The sequence below is a fragment of the Colobus angolensis genome, unplaced genomic scaffold, assembly GCF_000951035.1.
Source record: "Colobus angolensis palliatus isolate OR3802 unplaced genomic scaffold, Cang.pa_1.0 Scaffold284, whole genome shotgun sequence".
NCBI lineage: Eukaryota > Metazoa > Chordata > Mammalia > Primates > Cercopithecidae > Colobus > Colobus angolensis.
In genome coordinates this window covers 2,321,862-2,339,833 of record NW_012116088.1, presented here as the reverse complement: position 1 = coordinate 2,339,833, position 17,972 = coordinate 2,321,862, and the positions used below count along the sequence as shown (strand labels likewise).

The window sequence follows — 17,972 nt, the reverse complement described above, 5'->3', positions numbered from 1 at the left end:
CATTTATACAAAATACCCAGAACAGGCCGGGTGCAATGGCTCACGCCTGTAATACCAACAGTTTGGGAAGACAAGGCAGGAGGATTGCTTGAGTCCAAGAGTTTGAGACCAGCCTGGGCAACATAGCAAGACCCTATCTCTACAAAAAAACTTTTAAAAATATCTGGGCGTGGCAGCACGTGCCTGTAGTCGTGACTACTCAAGAGGCTAAGGAGGGAGGATTGCTGGAGCCCAGGAAGTCAAGGCTGCAATGAGTCATATTCATACCGCTGCACTTCAGCCTGGGCAAGAAAGAGCAAGGCTGTCTCAAAAAAATGGTAATACCCAGAATTAATTCACAAAAACAAAATACAGATTGGGGGTTGCAGGGGTTAGGGAGTGGGAATGGGGAGGAACTGCTTAAACAGCGCTGGTTTTTCTTTTGGGGTGATGAAAATGTTTGGGAACTAGACAGAGGTGCTGATTATGCACTACTGTAAATGTACTAAATGCCACTACACTGCTCACCTATTTAACTTTTAATACTTAAACTTAGCCTTAAAATGGCTAATTTTATGTGAATTGCACCTCACTAAAAAAAGAAAGAAAATACGTGGTAAAGGCCTTTAAAAACAGTAACTGTGTGGTGACTAGAGATCCGGGTTTAGCTCCGCCGCTTATTGGCAACAAGGTACTGTCTCTCTGGGCTTCAGTTTCCTCATCTGTAAAATGATCAGGTTGGATTAAATCACGACTAGTTCTTGACCAGGACAGCCTATATTGGCCATATGTGGAGAGTTGCTTCTAAATGCATAGGGCCATCCCATCACCCCCAGATTTTGACACGTCCAAGGCAGAATCAGGCCTGTGTTCTTGTGTTGAAATATTTATTTCAGGATTTAAATCCACCCCCTTCTGAGAACACCAGATTAAAAGACCTCCAGCAATCCATGATTCCAGTGTACTCATCTCTGACTGCTGTATATAAGATGTGATTTGATTAAAGAAGACAAACAACAAGTGCATGTATTAGGAACAACATTCTGAATACTCACAAGTAGTTATCTTGCACACTTAACCCTAGGCCAGAGGACACGGGGCATACACACAGGAAAAGGATACCAGGACAGGGTCCATGGAGTTTTGCTTATACCACAAAAGGAGTTTTAAGGCAGTTTAATTCAAGGCTGCGAAAACTACGTCTATGACATAAACATGACATTCAAAAATAACTCAGCCTTTCAAATGTCCCCAATACCAACAAATCAACAAAGTAGTCAAGATGACAGCCACTGTCAAGGACAGATAAACAGTCTCAAAAGTGATCCAACATGACACCGCTATAGCAGGGACTATACAGAGCCCTCCCTATGCAGTTAACACAGATTGACGGATGCTATTTGCAGGCTGCCAGTCTTGCATGTTTTCACTTCACATAAATGTATTACACTGTCCTAGGAGAGCAAATGCACGTTACGTGAGAGAAAAATAGGACTCATCATCTCGTTCCACAAACAGGGGTTACAGAAAACACAAGGCTGGACAAGGCCACACTGAAACGGGTTAGTGACTTTTCTGGCAGGCCCCTCACAGGCACTGAGATGAGGCCTAAAAATATGCTGGGGTGAGTTCCGTCCTTCCTTCCGTAGTTACCACCTGGATTAGGCTTCCTGAGCTCGGTCGGTTTTTCCCTGTGATCCAGTCATGGAAGGTTCTGGAACAAAAAAGAAAATTTTTCTTTTACATTCTCAAAGCAAAAATCTGGGCACATGCTGACATTCACAATGACAGCTTGTGGGGTGGGGGAAAGGGGTGGCACAGCAGCGACTGTTTAAAAGCCACTAAGGGCTGGGCACCATGGCTCACACCTGTGATCCCAACACTTTGGGAGGCTGAGGTGGGCAGATCGCTTGAGGTCAGGATTTTGAGACCAGCCTGGCCAATATGATGAAACTCCATCTCTACTAAAAATACAAAAATTAGCCATGGCAGCATGTGCCTATAATCCTAGCTACCTGGGAGGCTAAGGAAGGAGAATCACTTGAACCCGGGAAGCAGAGGTTGCAGTGAGCTGAGGTTGTACCACTGCACTCCAGCCTGGGCATTGCAGTGAGACTCTATCTCACAAAACATAATAAATAAATAAATAAATAAATGCCTCTAAACTCTAAAGGTCAGGCATTATGGCTCACATCTGTGATCCCAGCATTTTGGGAGGCCAAGGCAGGAGGATCACTTGAGCCCAGGTGTTTGAGACCAGCCAGGACACAATGGCAAGACCCTGTCTCCAAAAAAATAATAAATAATAAATAAAAGCTAGTAGACATGATGGACACATACTGAGGCCTCCAGTGAGTTCAGTGGTATACTCATTCTAATCTCTGAGTGGCAGGATTTGGCATGAGTTTAACTTTCATTTTGGTATTTTTCGACATTGTTGGAATTCTTTTGTGATTTTAAAAGATTTTAATTTGGCCAGGCGTGGTGGCTCACACTTGTAATCTCAGCAATTTGGGAGGCTGAGGCAGGTAGATCACTTGAGCCCAGGAGTTTGAGACCAGCCTGGGCAACCGGGTGAAACCCCACCTCTAAAAAAATACAAAAAATAGCTGGGCATGGTGGCACATGCCTGTAGTCCCAGCTACTCAGGAGGCTGTGGTGGGACAATTGCTTAAGCCCCAAAGATCAAGGCTGGGGTGAGTCGTGATCATGACACTGCACTCTAGCCTGGGTAACAGAGTGAGACCCTGTCTCAAAAAAAAAAAAAATTGTTTTTAAAGATTTTAATTAGTTCATTCAAAGAGAGAGACATATGCACAATACTTCGCTATATTACCTTCTCAGAAATTTATGAGAGAAACAGAATTCATTTATTTGGCATTTTTAAATCAAATATTTATAGAGTACCCACCGCTGCACCAAACAATGGAAAAAGAGATACAAAAAAACAGGCTATTACAATAAAATGTTAAATACAGTAACAGGGGCATTTCACAAATCTAAGGAGAGGAGCAACGGACCCCACTTGCGGCAATCAAAAACACCCTGTAAGAAGACAGGAATGAAAAAGGGCAAAAGAAATTCACAAGAAACAAGAAGTACATGATAATTCTTTAACATAAAATATTTACATTTGAGTACATCATCCATTTTGACAATGCACCAGCTGAGACTTCGGACCTTCATTAACTGGAAAGTGCTCAGCAGTTCCTTCCCGGGAGACTCCCAGTGCTGATCTGGAACCTTCTGGGCCAGCACTGATGTCTAAAGGTCCAGTCATTCAGGCCCCCACTCTGGGGTGTGAATGAGCTCATTTGAGCACTTGGGCTCAAAAAACAAAGCGTTGCTAAAACTCTCTAAAGTACTGTCATGTGTCACGGTCTCATCTCTGGGGACAGGACAGGGCTTAGTGAGGGAAGGCTCTGAGAGACTAGTGCTGTTTTGATGTGTAGGGTTTTGTGTGTTGGTTACGCGTGTTTTTTTTTGTTTTTTGTTTTTTTATTCTTTAAGTTCTAGGGTACATGTGCACAGTATGCAGGTTAGCTACACAGGTATACATGTGCCACGCTGGTTGGCTGCAATGCATGTTTGAAATGGTCTTACTTCTCCTTCACCCTCATCTGCAGCGTGGATAGGTGAGAGAGAACGCCATTCTAATCAGGGATGGTAGAAGAAGGATGTGCTCACTGACATCTCAAAGCAAACTTTATGCCAACTTTTCTGAGAGTTTTCAAATACCACAAATGGGTGGATGTGATCTCTAGAACGAAGAGGCCTGTGACAGCCCGTCCTCTGTGGGTCTATGGCTCAGCATGAGTTCAGACACAAGACCCCAGATGTTCCATCTAGAGTCTAGGTCTTAGATCAATATCTCAAGCGTGGTTGGGAGTGTCGGCCTTTGAAAAGAAATTCAAACACAAACACGATTCGAAGCTTGATTTCCTCTACAACTTCAATTTTTTTCCTGCAAATCAAGCATTAGCATGATTCCTGGCATAGACAGAAATAACTGTCAGCAGACCAGTTAAGACCATCGGCTCTGCAGCCACACCACTTGCATCAGATCCTGGCTGTGCTGTGTGACCTTAGGCAAGTGACTTAGCCCCTGCCATCCCTCCAAGTCTCTAAGCCTTAAACAAAAATGACAGCTCCTCCCTCAGAGTTTGCTCTGAGCATTAAATCAGAGTTATGAAGTGCTTAGAATGGTGGCCGGGACTTAAAAAGTGCTCTGTAAGTACATGTTTCAAACATAAAATGCAAGTCCCAAATTTCTCCCAAATGAATTTAAGTGAGATTGTAACACCAGGCCAGAAGCACACTGGTATATTCACAAACATCTCTGACAAACAGTCGTCAAAGCAGTTTACACAGAGACACGGCTGGGTCAGGCTGTCACCGTGACCCTCTCGGCCCCCCTGCTCCATGAGGGCAGGGATCCCATCTTCGTCCTGATCCCAGGGCCGAGGGCAGCACCTGGCCCATAGCAGGTGCTCGATGAACACATGCTTACTAACTAGAGGGGCTTGGGGAACTGACACCTAAACAAACACAAAAGAGGAATTCAGCTCTCTGTTTCATGAGCGTTCAAATGCCACCCATATTCACAAATGGGCGAAAAGGATTTGGGAAATAAAGGGCTCTTTCTGTGGGTCTGTGGCTCGACACTGATTCAGACATGTGCCCCAGGCCATCCACCTGGTGTCGCCCTCCCCCACGGAGGCTCCTCGTCACAGCAGTATCGACACAAACTGCAGCTGGGGATCACTGAACACTTGCTATGGCCAGACACTGTGCCAAGTGCTTGGCACACACTATCACATTTAATCCTCCTAACAAGCACGATGGACCTCATGATCCAGGTGGGGAAACTGAGGCCTCAGCAGGTCAATAATGTGCTCAGCATGGCTGTCGGGGAGGGAGGGAGCCAGGATTCACATCGGCACTACCCATTCCACCACTCTGCTGCTTGTCTCCAAGTCCAGCCACCCTGAGATTCCATCTGATGGACGATGAGTCCCAGAGACCTCCTGAGACCACTCTGATGACATCAGGGAACACAGACTTGTCCTCTGGACCACAGCAAGGCAGAGAGTAGGGGCTGGAAGCTGCTCAGTCATGGACATGACTATAATACTCACTCAACCAGGAATTCTAAGGGTGTCCAGCAGCTGAAGTCAGCCTCAGGCATTGATTTCCTGTTCATCGGGGTATCCAGGGTAACCCTGCAATGGACACAGATAAACACGTCATTCATGTCGCCCCTTTATAACAACAGGTGCCCAGTCCTCCTTGGCCAGGAAAACGCAAACATAACGCAAACATACAGCATGACAATCTAGAGCCTCTGTCACCGAGGGTGCTATTTACATGGAAAGATCAGACAGGAAGATAAGCAGAGAGAGAACAGGAAGCTGTCCCCGCTAGCAAAGGCCAGATTTGAGCATAATTCAATAAGGTGCTCTGTGGCTCACCACTTAGGCAGATAAGAACAAAACAGAAGGAGCCACATTTTGTCTTTTTCAAAAAGAGTCTTCACTGAATTAAACTGCTTTGTTGCTGTGTCTTTATTCACTGCCTAACATGTAGCACACTCATTTCTAAGGATTTAAGGTAGTCATATGCCTTTCAATATGAGAATACTGAAATACTAAAATTTTAAATATGTGGCTATTTTCCACAAAACCTTAAGATTTTTGGCAAGAGAATACATAATTCAGATATGCATGAATCTCCCAAGAACATTCGGGCCTCAGGAATCATTCGAATCATTCACAACAGCTGCGGGAATCATGTCACAGAATCACAGAACCTCACAACTAAAAGGGAACCAGAAAGTCAGTCAGTACAGTCCCTACAGTCTCAGCATCCCTTTATAATAGGACCACAGGCAAGAGGGAAGCCTGCTGGTGCTAGAAGCCTTCCAGTGAGAAGAAACAGCCTCCCTCCAAAGCAGCTGCCTCTGCCTGGGACGGCTGATGGGGGACTGTCCCCTGATGGCCAAAAGAAACACCTCCAACAGTTTCCCATATTCTCTCACACACCCATACGCCATGTAATGACTTGAAAGACAGAGCTACATACAAAAAAATAACATGTGTAGTCTAATTTTAAAGGAAGAAATAATGAAGGGAGAAAAGAAAGAGAGAGGAAAAAAAGAGGCAAAAAAGACAGACCCATCCAACCAGCCAATCAAACATTCTGGACAGCCCAGGAGAACCCAAACCTTGAAGTATTGCTATGGTCTGAATGTATCCCCCTCAAACTCACATACAAAATGCAATCTGCAACATAATCGTATTGAGAGGTGGGGTCTGCAGGAGACAACTGGGGGCCTTTAGGAGGGGAGTAGCATGCTTATAAAGGAAGCTGGAGGAAGCCCATTTGCCCCTTCCACCATGTGAGCACATATAGAAGTCGCCATCTGTGAGGAATGAGCCCTCGCCAGGCACCAAATCTGCTGGCGCCTTCATCTTGGACTTCCCAGCCTCCAGAACTGTGAGCAATCCATTTCTGCTGTTTATAAATCACCCAGTCTAAGGTATTTTGTTAGAGCAATGCAAACAGATTAAGATAATAAGTATCCTAAGAGACTTCGGTGCGTTTCAGAGCCCGAGGTGAGAACACACACAGGTCACTTGTGGAAAGCTACAGTCAGACAAACAGTCACCCGCAGCAGTGGGGCAGAGGTGGGTAGCGGCCAGGGAACCCCAAGCACTTACGGGAGCACAGCGATGGCGGCTGCCCTGGGCGGCATGCCGCTGTTCTTCCCAGCCAGGCTCTGGCAGAGCTGGTGAACAGCACCCTTGGCCATGCCGTACCCGATCATACCTGGGAAATGGGGAGAAGATGGCTCAGTGACCACTGGCGGCCAGGGGGACAGCAAGGACATGCAATCTTCTCTTGAGATCTCTCGGCCCTGAAAACTTTATAAATAGCTGTGTCTGGCCTCCTCCAGGCCGGACGCCCTCACCATCCCCCACCAAAAAATGGCAAAGAGCCATGAGAAAGAGGGGATGGGAATAGGTGGGCTGGGAGTTACGGCCTCTGGCCAGTTTCCAAGAACACAGGCTTCACACAGGCCACCAGTACGTCCAAGGTGCAGCATTCCAGGGTCCGGAAGAGGCCAGAAGAAAAGATAAATGAACATTTATGGGGAGAAAGTGAAGGGGACATGACATTTCAACTGTACCTACTATGCATCTAACACTTAACATTTATTACAAAAGCCAAAAGGTTGATCGTATTTTTATTCTTAGGAAACCAAGACTCAGACAGGTTGAGTACATGCCAGGCTCACACACAAATGTGTGCCAAAGCTGATGGAGAGGTTAAAGCCCAGGCAAGAACTGGGTTCTGAACCCTTTGATCACTAAATGCTGGTGAGCACCTGGCACACAGAGGCACTTAATGGGACAGCAAAATCAAGCAGTTATTTGTAACACAGGCCTTGAAGTCAAATCAGATACATTCAAGTCCCAGTTCCTCCACTTACCACTAAAGAAATTCTGGGCAAGTTCCCAAAACCTCTCTAATCCTCAGTTGCTGCATCTGTAAAATGGGTTTGAGGTGTTTACCAACACAATCAATTCTCTAAGTCTCCAGACACCAACTGGGTGTCTGATAATTCACTTAGAACTCCCGGCTAGGTGCGGTACCTCATGCCTTTAATCTCAGCATTTTGGGAAGCTGAGGCAGGAGAATCCTTTGGGCCCAAGAGTTCAAGACCAGCCTGGGCAACATAGTGGGACCCCATCTCTACAAAAATTAGCCATGCCTGGTGGTACATGCCTATGGTCCCAGCTACTTGGGAAACTGAGGTGGGAGGTTCACTTGAGCCTGGGGGAGGTCAAGGCTGCAGTTAGCTATGATCACGTCACTGTACTCCAGTCTGATTTAAGGGCTCAGTCTCACAAGACTTACCCTACTTCAGATGCCAGTCACAAGTCCTGGGCCACTTAGACTTCTGACCAACAGGCTAAATCGGGGGTTTGCACAACAACCTCTTCAGGCGCAATAATTTGCTAGAATGGCTGGAAGAACTCAGGCAAACACTTTTTTTTTTTTTAATAGTTACCGGTTTATTATAAAGGATACAACTCAGGAACAGCCAGGTGGAATCACACAGAGGCAGGGTAGGAGAGGGGGTGGGCATGGAACTTCCATGCCTGCTCCAACCACGCCACCCTCCCAGCGCCTCCATGTGTTCAACCCAGACACTCACCACATCTGGAAGTTTTTGTACAGCTTAATCTCCAGTCCCACTCCCTTCCAGGACGTTGGTAAGTGGAGCCGAAATTTCTAACCGCCTAATTGCTTGATCATTCTAGGAAGCAGCTCCATCCTGAGGCTGTCTAGGGGCCTCAACCTACTAATCACCGTATCAGTATAAACTCAGGTATGATCCAGAGGGGCTCATTACGACACACAGGAATCGAGTACTTAATTCCGAGCACACCCTTAGCACAGGACAGGCACTCAATGAATGTTTCCCATCAAATCAACAGAAGTAATGTGCGCTGGAACCTGACTACCTGGCTTCGTGTCCAGGCTCCGCTACTTGCTAGTGACTGACACTGGGAGAGGCTACTAAACCTTGGAATCCTCGGTTTCCCACTCCATGAAATGAGAATGACAATCCCAAATCCTAACAACAATCAAATAAAATACCATGTACAAGTGTAGCAGACAGGGAGGGTCTCCAGGGACTATAGGCGTTTCAACAGCTTGAACAATCAGCCTGTTTCACAGCCTGGTTTTTCCCACTACTTGCATGGAATGCAGTCAACTAGTCAGGTGAAACCAGCAACTTAGAGATGATCCCAAGTGGACTTTCCTCATTACCATGCTACAGCTTCATCACCAGAACATGTGACTATGTGCTGGCGTGATGACTCACTGCATCTGTGCCCCTGTGACCCCGCCTCCACATGCCGTGACACACCCTCTCCCCTCTCTATCACCCCAGGAAATCCTCCTGGGAGAGACACTGCTTTGGAGAATACTTCCAGCATCCTCCTTAATTATGTCAAGTAATAAAGCTCCATTGATTGTTTTTTTTCCAGGTTAACAAATCCCCTTTGTACAGTACTGAGCACAGAGGAACACTCAGTCCTGGCCATTATTGTCATTCATGACTCTCAGCAGGTCACTGGCAACTCTTTTTCCATGGACAGCAATAAGGAGTTGCAAAAAGGGTCGTCAACTTGGAATTCAAAAAGTGCAGCCCTAACTCCTGCTTTTCCAGCCACCAAAAAAAATCACAGGTTCTGTAGGCCTGCTTTTCCATCCGTAAATGGGAGTGGTAACTCAGATCACAATTTATTCACAAGGCCATGCTGAGGATGGAGGGAGACTGCATCCAAGAAGGGCATTGGAAACCATGGAGGGCACGCACAGAACCCGATCAGTGCGGAGGGAGCCCAGCCTGGTGTAGGAATGGCTTTGCTCAGCACCTTGCCAGGGAGATGTTCTCCCAGTGACTGCAGCAGGGAGGGGTAATGCTTCTCCCACTCTCCCAGATCATCATTATTCATATTACAATACATGATTCCTCTCCAGATCAAGCAGTCATCTGCGGCCCATCAGGGGCATTTCCTTCCTTATCAGTGATGGAAGGACTGTGACATGATTGGGAAGGTGACAACTCTGGCCTTAACACCATCAAACCAACCTGCCATCACTCTGCTGCCTGTAAAGCCAGAGCCTGGAAAGGGGCAGCCATGGACCACCTGCTCCCGGGCATCAAAACCCACTTACCATACCCCATGTCATGGAGCCTCTTCCATGTGGGAATCCCTAGACTCAGTGTTAGAAAGACAAAGAAGCATAAGGCAGCTCTCTGGCTCCCAGGAACGGCACGGCACACCAGAAAGAACCCAGAATCTGGACTTCAAGGCCAGGGCTTGGAACCCAGGTGATTCCTCACCACTGCGACTTGGGCGAGCAGCTCCTTGAGCCTCTGGTTCTTCCCTGCTAAATGGGATCTAATGCCCAGGTCACAGGCTTTCCTGAAGACGACGTGAAACGTGACATGCTTCATAAACTCGAAAGGGCTCTTTCATTCCCAGAAGAAAGTAAGTTCCACAGAGGCAGGGATTTTAATTGTTTTGTTTACCAAATCAAAAGGTGGCATTCAATAAATACTTTATTTGGCCAGGTGAGGTAGTTCAGGCTTGTAATCCCAGCAGTTTAGGAGGCTGAGGCAAGTGGATCTCTTGAGCCCAGGAGTTTGAGACCAGCCTGGGCAACATGGCGAAACCCTGTCTCCACAAAAAATACAAAAATTAGCCAGGTGTGATGGCGCGCACCTGTAGTCTCGGCTACCCAGCAGGCTGAGGTGGAAGGATGGCTGGAGTCCAGGAGGTCAAGGCTGCAGTGAGCCAAGATCATGCCACTGCACTCCAGCCTGTGTGACAGAGCCAGACCATGTCTCCAAAAAAAAAAAAAAAAAAGTAAAATAAATAAATAAATATTTTATTCATTGCTTTCAGAAAAGAGCAATAGGTGGGTTTCTCAAAGGAGGATAATGGGGCTTAATCAAATGGTGGGCACTCCAAAATAGTGGGAATGAAAAAACAAACTGGGGCTGGGCGCGGTGGCTCACACCTGTAATCCCAGCACTTTGGGAGGCCAAGGCAGGTGGAACACCTGAGGTTGGGAGCTCAACACCAGCCTGACCAACATGGGGAAACCCCGTCTCTACTAAAAATACAAAATTAACTGGGGGTGGTAGTGCGTGCCTGTAATCCCAGCTGCTCTGGAGGCTGAGGGAGCAGAATTGCTTGAATCCAGGAGGCAGAGGTTGTGGTGAGCCAAGATTGTGCGATTGCACTCCAACCTGGGTAACAAGGGCAAAATTCCGTCTCAAAAAAAAAAAAAAACAAAACGAACAAACTGGTAGCTCTGTTCATTAAAACTATGCTAGGTGATTCTCAGTAACTCATGAGTTTCTCAATATTCCAGACAAACTAACTTTTAAATTATTTAATCTATGATGAAGTGAAAAGAGTAAGGCACAGAAAAGCCTCTATTGAGTCATCAAATTTTGGTGCTTTTCTTTCCATTTTTTTTTTTTTTTGAGATAATCTTACTCTGTCGCCCAGGCTGGAGTGCAATGATGCGATCTCAGCTCACTGCATCCTTGACCTCCAGGGCTCAAGCAATCCTTCCACCTCAGCCTCTTTTTCTGTTTGTTTGGAGACAGAGTTTCACTCTGTCACCCAGGTTGGAGTGCAGCGGTACGATCTTGGCTCACTGCAACCACCGCCTCCCAGGTTCAAGCGATTCTCCTGCCTCAGCCTCCTGAATAGCTGGGATTACAGGTACCTGCCACGATGCCTGATTATTTTTGTATTTCTTAGTAGAGATGGGGTTTCACCATGTTGGCCAGGCTGGTCTCGAACTCAGGTGAACCGCCCACCGTGGCCTCCCAAAGTGCTGCCATTACAGACATGAGCCATTGCACTCTGCCAAATTATGGTGCTTTTTAAAAAGTATATGAGTGTGGCATGGGTGCACACTAGAATGGCACAGAATGCTTCCAGAAGGACACCTAAGGAGCCACCACTGTAGTTGGGTCTGGGAGGGAGTGCCATAGAGATCGGGGTGTGAGTAGGAGAGCGTCTTCCTATTCATTGTGTTTCTTTTAGTGCCAAGTGAATTTTTACTACATGCATTGGTTAGTTTTCCAATTTAAAAATTGATTAACTAAATTACTTAAATAAACACTAAGACAGTGCCTTCTTAGCTTTTCCCATAAGCTCTACTTGTCAAAGCAAGTCCTTTTCCAAGACCCTATTTGAATCAGCTCCCTCAACAAAACCTTTTCAGAGGTAGAATCACCCCGCCAAGAGCACTCTGCTTAGACCGTAATTGAGCCCAGTCTCACACTCACAACCCCCGCATGCCTGCTGCCCGGAGAAGGCTCTCAATATAATTATATCATCTCAATATAACTATAAAATTATCTCAATATAATTATATTATCAGTAATTGTTATAATTACTGATTATAATTATATATTAATTACTGATCAATTTATTACTCAGACCCATCTGCTACTAACTAGCCAGGCTGTCTCACAGAAAGCACCTAAAATCACTGAACTTTGGTTTTTTCCCTCTGTAATCAAGGGAAAATAATAGCACCTACTTTACAGACACCTCTGGTGATGAAATAAGATCAAGCTTAGCCCGACAAGCCAAGCACCCAGAAGACAGATGCCTAAAAAGATTTCTTCCTTTTTCTCCAAGTCTATGGAGGTATAACTGAAATACCACAAACTTAAACATGTTTAGGGTGTACCATTTGAGCAAATTTTGACCTGGTGTATACCTGCTACCGATTGGTCTTCCTTTCCTCCCACTATTTGGTGACTATCTGCTGACTGAATCAAGGGTTGCCTTTTATGAGGGTAGGTTTCCTTCTGCCCCGCAGGCATGTGGCAGGAATGACGTCTCTTTCCTCTTTATGTTCCCCCACTGCACCCAACTGTAGCTGCTCGCTAAATGCTGCTATCACAGCAACAACAAGGAAGGGTGAATCACTGTAAACCTCTCCACCTTCTGAAAACCACTATTTCTTCTAGAGGTCATAGGCCTCCCTAAAATCCTCGGCACACACACTGTTTAAAATGTAATCGCTGTGGAGGCATCACAGGTCCAGCAGGAGGCGGGAGGATCACAGCCTAGCCAAGGAACCAATCACAAAACTGCTTCAACAACAACCTCAAATTGCAAAAGAGGGTCAAGGTCTCAAAGAGCTATTTGGAAGCACAAGAAGAACATTTCACCATCCCTAGCTTCTCTGTTTAATCAGGGGGCAGTATAAAAACATAACAAACTCTTCAGTGATTAAAATAAACCAGGGCATAAGTGCTCATTCATCCAGCCCTGGTCCTCAAAGTCCCAGAGCTCTCTCTCCACTCCATTCAAACAACACAACACAAGAGCAGGGACTCTGACGAAGGAAAGAAACAAGCAAATGGCAACCATAATGTCCTAATTCTACAGAATGACCTTTCCTTGGGCACACAAAAGGAGTTATTTGCAAGATATGGGAAAAAGGCATTTCACTAAGAAGGTCAACACTTCCAAATTATTAAATAATCGATGAGGTCCCCCAAAAGTGATTTCCAATCACAGTACAGATCCTTTAATGGTAAACAAAAGTGACCACCATTTTAATAGAGTTTATCCTACATTAGACAGTCTAGAAATACAACTTTGGAAATCGGAGGGTGAGGTTTTCTCCGTATCCTTCCAAGTGAAAAACTTCTCATGTGCGAACAAATCTTCTTGAGTTTGAGGGACTATTAATCCTGATTCATTGTTTACTTTCAAATTGTAGATCAATTTCCCCAGATTTTTCTGAGGTCTGCAGCATACTTAAAAGATCTCATGACTCAAATTATTAATAGCTTAACAAAATCTAACTTAAGAGCTTATAGATGAACAAATTCATTAACATCTGAGGCAGGAATAGCTGGGCAGAAATAAGCCTGGAGTAAATAATAATAATGGCTCACACTTACTGTTGACTCTCTGTAATACCTTTCTCATCCGTTTAGATCCATTAAGACATTTACAAGGCACAACCACCATATATATAAAGGAGACATTATTTAACCTTATTTGATAGATAACAAAACGGAGGCTCAGAAAGGCGAAGCAACTTACCAAATGTATCAGTAAGTGGCAGAGCCTTACCAGAAGACCAATGTGCATGGTTCCAGAGCCTACAGTCTTAACCACTAACCAAAATGTAATCAAAGGATACTTGCAAATCAAAGGAAAGTAGGAGACTCTTCTGTCATTTAGAAAAATCAGTCTTTCCATATAGCTTAGAAGGTAGATAAGCGCTGGAAAACTTTGTAATTTTGAGTTGGTCTGGTGATAATTTCCAGGCCTTCTCCCTGCAGAAAATAAAACTCTTTTCCTCCTCATCAAAAAAGAAAAAAGAAAAAAGAAAAAAAGAAAAATCAGTCTTTCCATCCTAGAGTTTTGTTTTTTTTAAATGTCAAGCTATGACTCATTTCTGTTTACCTTCTAGTGCCTCTGCCCATGTCATCTTAAATAAAAATCAGATCTCAACCAACCAGACAGCTAACATTTACACAGCTTTAATGATTGCTATAGCCACGGACTTGTAACATCACACACTCTAAGAAACGGAAGAAGAAAATGAGAGGCAAGGTATTGCTAGTAGTCATGGCCTCACAGTTCGGTGAGTTACATTAAAATTGAGAAGGGGCCTGGTGTAGTGGCTCGTGCCGGTAATACGCAGTGCTCTGGGAGGACGAGGCAAGGGCATCACCTGAAGCCAGGAATTTGAGACCATCCTGGGCATCATAGCGAGACCCCGTTTCTACCAAAAACAGAAAAATTAGCCAGGTATGGCAGTGTGTGCCTGCAGTCCCAGCTACTGAGGAGGCCAAGGCAAAGGATTGCTTGAGCCCAGGCGTTCCAAGCTGCAGTAAGCTAGGATCATACCACTACATTCCTGCCTGGGTGACAGACCCTGTCTCTAAGAAAATAAATAACTGAGAAGGGTCCCAAGGTCTCTGCCACTTACTAGCGAGTCAAAGAAAGCTCCCATTTTTCTTAAAGAAGAGTTCAACTTAGATAGTTGAGGTAGACACTTCCTGCCTCCCTATGCTGCCACTTTCTACGCCCGCTTAAATTCCTTTAGCCCTATCCCACAGGGAGTGTTATGGGCTGAAATGCATCTCCCCAACATTCATATATTGAAGTCCTAATTCTCGGTACCTCAGAATGTGACTGTATTCGAAGGTCTTTAAAGAGGCAACAAAGTTAAAATGAGCTCATTAAGGTGGGCCCTAGTCCAACATGCCTGGCGTCCTTAAACGAGGAGGAAACGAGGACACAGACACACAGAGGGAAGACCACGTGCAGACAAAAGGGGAAGACAGCCATCTATAAGAGGATTCAGAAGGAGCCAGCCCCGCAGATACCTTGATCTCCAGACTTTTAGCCTCCAGAGTTACGAGAAAATAAATCTCTGTTGTTTAAGCCACCTAAACAAATTAATGCTTGGTCATAAAAAATGCAAAAGAAATGACATAATGGAAAAAGCACACAGTTGGTAAATTATTAGGGTTTTGGTTCGAGTAAGTCTGCAACTTACTTACTGCACAAACCCAGACAAGTTACTTAACTCTCCAAGTTTTAGTTTCCTAATCTGTAAACTGAAAAAGATAATATTGATGAGATTAAAGTGAGAATATATGTGACGTGAAAAGAGTGAAGACTTTTATAAGATCTACCATTTACTGTGAATAACAGTAAGACTTACCATTCATGGGTGCCTACCATGTGGACTTTCTACATAGCAACACCTCTACAGCTTTACAGCACTCTTCAAGTTAGATGTCACTGTCACTATTTTACAATTAAGGAAACTACAGTAGACATCTGGTCAGAGACCGAAGAACTGGTTCAGGGTCACACATCTAGGGTAAAGAATCCACCCTCAACCCTCTCATTCCCTTTTTTTTTTAATGTAGAGACAGGGGCTCACTATGTTGCCCAGGCTGGTCTTGAACTCCTGGGCTCAAGTAATCCTCCTGCTTCGGCCTCCCAAAAGTGCTGGAATTACAGGTGTGAGCCACCTTACTGGCCAAACGAACCTCTCTCATTCTAAAACCTATGCTATTTCCAGCTGCTAAGCTGCTTCCCTGGAACACATGGATACAATGTGATACTAATAATCCATGTTGATTAATTTCCACTACACCATTCATTCCAGTGTAGATCACAGATACACACACTAAATGGGGGGTGCCAGATCACCATGTTCCTTACCATCATAAACATGAGGACAGGCAAACAAAAGATCGGAACTCTTCTCCCTAAAATGATTCAGGCCCAAAAGAAGGCAAAATCCATCCATCTGTGAAGCACCTTAGAGAGTAAAGGCTTTAACAATCCTCATCCCATGAAGTGCCCAGCAGCCCCAGCAAGCAAGGTAAGCACCCCCACTTCACAGATGGGGAAATAAAGGCTTACCAGGAGTCCCATCCAGGGCAGCTTTTGCACCAGCCAAGGTCAGGAGGCCTCCTTCCTTGAGATGCTTGGTAGCCAGATGGCTGGAGATGGTCGAGGTCCATATGCTCTGCTTCCACATCAGGTCACAGTTCTTAAAGAGAGCTGAGTGAAAAAACAAGTGGGCTCAGCATTCCCAGAAAAGAAACCAAAAGGTGAGCTCAACTCACAGAGCCCCACACTCAGGGAAGCCCTCTCTCCTGGTCCCCAGGTCCTTGTCTACAGCAAGGTCTAATACAAACAGCACAGGGATCAGTGGTCAGAGACACGGGTTCAAACCCAGGCCATGGGATCGCCCAAGGTTCAACTTCCTTACCTATATACTGGCAAAATGTTGGCCAATAAATTTTAGCAAATAAACCTGGAGTTCACTCATTTGCTAGACTGGCTTTAATTCAAAGATTGTTTTATTTTATGAATGGTATGAGATTTGTAATAAGAACCTGTATGTCTACGTCAGGTTTTCTCTGTGATAAAAATCCAAGGGCCTATTACTATACAGCTATAAAGAGGGCTTTCACTGAGCTACATATTTTATGGCTGAAAGTTTAATGTTAGCTTTAAAGACTCTTGAAAAGAAAGCTAAAATAACAACCATTTCACACTTGTTTTAACTCCCCGGCCTTGGCAGAGACATAAGGAAGAACAAATGGTAACATATGTCACACCACCAACTGGGCAACTCAAAGGACATGTGGTACCTGGTGATCAAAAAAGGATGTCCTCCTGCTATAGGAGGGGTCGGTAAGTGATAAACAAGGAATTGCATTTTCCCACTAAAAAAGACTAGGAAAAAACCTGATGGATCCACATTTATCATTTCTTGCTCCCGAAACACACAAAAAGGTTATCAAGCTGTTTTGCTAACCTGATCACCTCACAAAACACTACTCTCACGTTGACATGTGGGTCGCAGAATGTCAATGTATTTTTAAATGGCTTTGGCTAATAAATGTAGAAGGGAGGACAGAATCAGAAAACTACCATTTTCTCACCCCTGATAGAATAAGTGCTTCAGGCAGAGATTATCAACGAATGCCTAAAACCACTGGGTGAAAAGTATAATATTTGGGAAACACGACATTGACACACAATACTACAGTACCATACATCCCACATATGAATTACTTCTGCAAACAGAAAAAAAGTACCTTTATAATGGAAGTCTGGCAGTTGCCATCTCAACCAAGCATCAAATTTGGCATCCCTAAGGGTAGGGCAAGCTGCCATGCTGAGCTTCCCAGGTGGTGGCATATACGGTACACACCATCACTCAGGAAGAATTTGCACCTCAAGAATGTTTACGCTAAATCTAACTGAGTTTCTAGACGCAAATTCCAGTTCATGGGGAATACCAAGGATAGAGGAACAAGTCAAACAGCACCTTAAAGAAAAGTTCAGACAAGTTCAGAATGTGAGACATGCTATATGAAAACTCCCAAGGACTTGACAAAAAGTCTTATCACAGGGAATGTTTTTTTGAATTCTGCATTTTCTAGATTAAGAGACTAAAAACAACATAATGCAGTACATAAACCTTGAGTGGAATATGTTTAGGGAAAAAGAATTATAACAGACATGGAATAAACTGGGGTAATTTTAATGTGGGCTCAATATCATTAATCTTAGATAATCACTGTTAATTTTCTTAGGTATGATGGTACCATAATAATGTAGGACGGGCTTATTCTTTGGAGAAACACGCTGAAATATAGTGAGGCGTAAACTTACTTTCAAACAGTTAACAAAAAAAATGCACAAAGTACACAGGCACAAGAAAACAAGCTCAACTCAAGTACAGCAAATGTTAACAGTTACTGAATCTAGATGGAGCATATAAGGGTGTTCACTGAACTGTTCTTTCAACTTTTCTGGTATGTTTAGAAATGTTCATAATGAAAAGTTGAAAAATGGGCCAGGCGCAATGGCTCA

General features: G+C 44.6%; 1 protein-coding gene across 1 annotated transcript in view; it reads right to left on the bottom strand.

Moving 5' to 3' along the window:
• Positions 1-852: 852 nt before the first annotated feature.
• QDPR (quinoid dihydropteridine reductase) overlaps positions 853-17,972 on the bottom strand; it is a 27,649-nt gene continuing 10,529 nt past the window's right edge. Inside the window, exons 5-8 of the mRNA XM_011948850.1 lie at positions 16,005-16,145; positions 6,699-6,807; positions 5,118-5,201; positions 853-1,693 (exon numbers count right to left, since the gene is read on the bottom strand). Coding sequence (XP_011804240.1) covers positions 1,588-1,693; positions 5,118-5,201; positions 6,699-6,807; positions 16,005-16,145 — 440 coding nt within the window. The 3' untranslated portion in view covers positions 853-1,587. The remainder of the gene's footprint in view (positions 1,694-5,117; positions 5,202-6,698; positions 6,808-16,004; positions 16,146-17,972) is intronic.